The sequence below is a fragment of the Carlito syrichta genome, unplaced genomic scaffold (genome assembly GCF_000164805.1).
Source record: "Carlito syrichta isolate Samal-C Ts95f unplaced genomic scaffold, Tarsius_syrichta-2.0.1 Scaffold314339, whole genome shotgun sequence".
Lineage (NCBI taxonomy): Eukaryota > Metazoa > Chordata > Mammalia > Primates > Tarsiidae > Carlito > Carlito syrichta.
The window spans coordinates 407,255-412,386 of NW_007258435.1; the positions used below are offsets into that span (position 1 = coordinate 407,255).

At 31.9% G+C, this 5,132-nt stretch overlaps 1 protein-coding gene across 1 annotated transcript; it reads left to right on the forward strand.

Moving 5' to 3' along the window:
* Window positions 1-240: 240 nt before the first annotated feature.
* On the forward strand, window positions 241-762 carry CUNH7orf66 (chromosome unknown C7orf66 homolog). The gene is given in 3 exon segments (XM_021719271.1): window positions 241-329; window positions 488-638; window positions 640-762. Coding segments are annotated over 3 exon segments (363 nt in total).
* The last annotated feature ends 4,370 nt before the right edge of the window (window positions 763-5,132 follow it).

The following is a 5,132-nucleotide window of genomic DNA, read 5'->3' on the forward strand; positions in this document are numbered from 1 at the left end:
TTCTAATTTTGCATTGTCTGTTTATCCTTTGCTTTCTATGTGCCTCATGCCAATTTGTAACAATCATGGTTTTGTAAACCCATTGGTTATCCAAAATTCTCACAACATCTGCCTGTGATTTCGAAATAATTAATAGAAAGCCTTTATAAACTACTTATTCTGCTCCAGTTAACTCTGTTCTCCACTGCAGAAAACTACCTGATCTTTAACATGCAAAGACACCCACAAAAGCCTGGCAAAATGATTAATGTGGTGTCATTCAACAATGGTCCTTCTCACCTCTCCACACCTCATCTCACTCATCAAAGCCTTTTCAGCCTCAGTTGTCTTTGATGCTATGGGGAAAGTGGGAAATTCTTTTTTTGCTAGAAATAAAGGAGCATCCATGTTTAAGGATAGGTCTAACTCACTATTTAGGAATCTTATGCCCACCTGGAGGCATCACACCTTAACTGCAGTTGCTCAGCATTCAGTCTTTCCCTCTTTCCTCACTGCTGTACTCATAGGCTGTCCTTAGTCTTTCTGCACCACAAATGTCATGCCTTCTCAAGCATTTTTATATCCGAGACCTATTGTATCCAGTGATGTGAGGGGAATTCTCAGTTTAGCATAGTCACGTGATGAATCAGAGCTACAGAATTAAGAATTCATCAGGGATTCATATCTCAAGTGAAAGGTGCATATCTAGAATTGGTCAGCAAGAAACCAGCAGGTTATTCAAAATATTTTCCAAAGGACACCAGAAAAATGTTAAAAAGATAGATTAATAAAACCTTACAAAAATGATTATGTGGTATTGAAATGCATTTGTCAAAAGTATAAAAATGGCAAGAACTAACTGAACTACACAAAACTATAATAAAAATACTGATTAATTATTAAAAAAATAAAAAAATAAAAAAAAATAAAATAAAATTCCACTGTACTTCAAAAAAAAAAAAAAGAAACTTAAAATGACGCAAAGGACAAATTCAGACAGGAAAGACTCTTCATATCTCACTCTTCTTATCTGTACAGAAATGGGATTAGGCTAAACCTGTGATGTTCAAGTTGTGCTCCAAGCAGCCTGGTGTTTCTGTGGTGACACAAGGATGGAGATGGTGGGGAAAGGTGCCACATTCATGAACCAGGGTCTCGCTGGCTAATGTTTTTACATATTGGAACTCACAGAAAATTTCTATTGCAATAAACACTTGGTATCTGAATTAGGTTCCTAGGTTGCTATAACAAATTACCCCAAGCCAAGAGACTGCTTGATACCAGTTTGAGACCAGACTGGGCAACATAGACCAGTTTTTAAAACAAAAAATTTTTAAAAATTAGCCAGGTATGGTGCCACATGCCTGCAGTCCTAGCTATTCAGGAGAATCCACTGAGTCCAAGATTATGTCACTGCATTCCAGCCTGAATCACAGAGCAAGAGTCTGTCAAGAAGAAAAGAAGGAGGAAGGGGGGGAGGGGGAGGAGGAGAAAGAGGAGGAAGAGGAGGAGGAGGAAGAGGAGGATGAAGAAGGAGGAGGAGGAGAAAGAGAAATAAATTTTTTTTAAATTCTGAATGGCATTTTTGTCAAAAAAAAATTACCATAAATTTGTTGGCTTACCATAACAGAAATGTATTCTCTCATAGTTATAGAGTCAGAAGTACAAAATCAAGATGTCAAGAGGGCTATACTCCAAAATATACTCCAAATTGTTTAGGGGAGAGTCTGTTTCTTACCTCTTTCAGCTTCTGATGGCTCTTGGCCGTCCTAGACTGTGCCTCTGAGTCCTGTCTCTCCCACAGTCTTCACATAGCCTTCTCGTCTTTGTGTGTCTTCTTCCCATCTCTTGTCACTGGATTTAGAATTCTCCATAATCCAGAATGATTTCCTTTGGAAGCTTAATTTAATTTCATCTGCAAAGACTGTTTTTCCAAATAGGTCACACCCACAGGTGGACATATCTTTTAGGAAGCCACCATCCAGTCCACTAGAATGTTTAAAATAATTTATCTTAATATTGTAAAGGTTATTTTGTATATGTTTTCAAATTATAGAATTAACATGTTTCTTGCAATAAGTAAAATATACCATGATGTAAAAAGTAAAAGCTAATTATGTACTTCCCACTCAGCTCGTCTCCAACCTACTTCCTTCCAAATTTATTTCCAACTTACCTGGACTTATTGCCCCCCTGTCAATCGAACTAGTAGTCTGTGTTAACAACACCATGTTTGTACTTCCATACGGCACTTCAAGCTCATTTAATCACACACACATGCACATAAATGCATGCACACATGTATACATATATATGCATTAATAAGGAGTTTTAAATTGACTATACAGGTTGTTTCATATGAGACATACTCCTCTTTATGTTACTTTTTTCAGTTATGCCTTGAATGCATTGCTTTGAATCGACCATGTGTAGTTCTAATGTGTTATTTTTAATTGATGCCTGATAACATAATATTCCACATTGTAGATAAACCACTATTGATTTCAAGCCTTCCTCTATTGATAGATATTTTTATATTTCCATACTGCTGTATTTTTGCCCTTATGAAAAATTATTTAATACATATACTTGTACATAAAATTTTATATTATGGTGCTTTTATTAGTATAGAATAGATTCCTGGCAGTAATACTTTGCTGTCAAAGATGCATGCAGTTTTAATTTTAATAGATATTACCATATTGCATTTCTAAAGACCTGCAAAATTGAATATCTACCAATATATGAAAGTATCAATTTCCTCTTATTACAACTGGCAATAATTGTCTTTTTTCCACATTTTTGTCAATCTGATGGATGCAAATCACCAATTTTTATTTAACTTACATTTTCCTACCTACCAGTGATTTTTACCATCTTCTCAAATGTCTACCAGTCATTTGGATTTTCTCAACTATGGAATGTTCATATTTTGTGTTCTTTTATCTAGTAGGTTATTTTTCTAGCCCATTTGTATAGTATAGAGGTTAAAATTTCATTTGGCATCTTTAGTTATGAGTTTGTTTTCAGTTTGAAATATGTTCTTGAGTTTTTCATCTTATACAGTTAAATGCATCAAAGTTTTAGAACATCTGAGTTTCTCATTTTGCTTAAGAAAGTTTCTCTGTCCTCTTGATTATATTTGTAGCCAAAACATTAGCCTATATTTAAATTTGTTGCATTTGTGTTTGCTTTATTTGAACTATTTTGAACTCAAATTTATTTTCTTTCAGGTGGAGAGTCAGTTGTGCTATCACTATTCATTAAATAATTCATCCTTTACCCACAAAATTGAAAAACTGACTTTGCATATATTAAATGTCCAAATGTATATGAAATCATTTAACAAAATTGTATTGTTTTTACATCTAATATTCTTCTTTTTTAATTTTGTTTCTGACACACAATCTAATTTTCTAGTTCTAGGATAAGTCCATACTGATTTTTTTCACAGTGTCTATTGTATTTGTGAGAACAGTGAAGTAGATTATCTATCCCCATTCTTCTTTTCCTTATATTTTTCATGACTATTCTCAGCCATTTTTCATTTCGTTTAAGATAATATTATAAAATTTCTCTCTGAATAAAATCCTCTGGATAATCAAAATAACATTAAATTCTTACTTTAATTTTAGCAGAACTGACATTTTTAACTTCTACTCAAGAATATTATTTTTCCTTTTTTTAGTGTTATTATAATTAAGGAAAGTTTATAGATTTTTTTGTGACAATTCTATGCCATTCTTGGTAGCTATATTTCTAAGAAGTGTAAGCATATACTGTCATTTAAATAAACTTTCACTCATTTTTATTTCTAAGTTTAATTGTTGATAGAAAATCCATTCACTTAGTATACCTTTATCTACAAAATTATTTTATTTATTTTATTCTTGAACTAGAATTCTGAAGATTTTGAAGTATATAATCATATCTATCAAATAAGAAGATGATTTAATCTTCTCTTTTTCAATGTTTCATCAAATGATTTCATGTTATAACATGTAACTTCCAAAAAATGTTGAGTATTACCAACAATAATAAACATCTTCATTTAGTTTCTGATCCTAATTGAAATGGTTTCAAGAATTTAAAAGTAATGTTCTTATATATTTTACTTTAGTCTATATTTTCTTCTCCAGGAGTAGTTTTCTTCTATATTTTACTTAGCATTTTCTTTTAACTTTTGTCTAATATGTTTTTTTGCTTCATTTGCAGTTGCAAGTTTTTTCTGTTTTTAGTTTTCTAATTAAGCAAATTACAATAATATTTTCTGATACTAAATCACCTTTGTATTTCTGGATAATTTTTAGTTGGTATTAATAAATCTTTTCATATAATGCCAGATTTTATTTTCAATTATCATAGTATTAGTGTGTTTATATTCCTATATGAAATTGGTCTATAATTTTCCATTTTGAAACATCTTTAACAAATTTGAGTATTAAAGTTGTGTTGGCTTCAAAAAGGATTTGGGAAGCTTAGCGTTTTTTTATTTTCTAAGGTGATTAAACAACATGAGAAATACCTGTTCTTTGAAATTAGTGAGAACTCATGAAAATATCTGGTTAAGATGCCTTTGTATTGTGGTAAAATATGCCTACCATAAAATTAACCATTTTAATACTTTCTATCTCTGTAAATTTGCCTATTCTAGATAACTCATATAAGTGAAATCGTGCAATATTTATGGTTTTGTGTATGATATATTTCACTTAACATAATGTTTTCAAGGTTCCTCTATGTTGTAGCATGTGTCCGTATTTTTTCACTTTTAAGGATGAATAATACTCCACTGTATGTATATACCACATTTTGTTTATCCATTTATTGTTGATGTACATCTGGGACATTTCTACCTATTGGCTATTGTGAATGACGCTGCTATGAACATGAGTGTGCAAGTTTCTGAGTTCTTGATTTCATATTCCCACCAAAAAGTTTATATTCCCACCAGTCGTGCACAATCATACCTCGAAGATATTATAGGTTCAACTCCAGACCACCGCAATAAAGTGAATTTTGCAATCAAGCAAGAGTCACATGATTTTGGGGGGTTTCTCAAAGTATACAAAAGTTGTTTGTACTCTATTAAGTACTCAGCAGCATTATGCCTAAAAAACAATGTCCAATAAAATTTTTAAATATTTACTGCT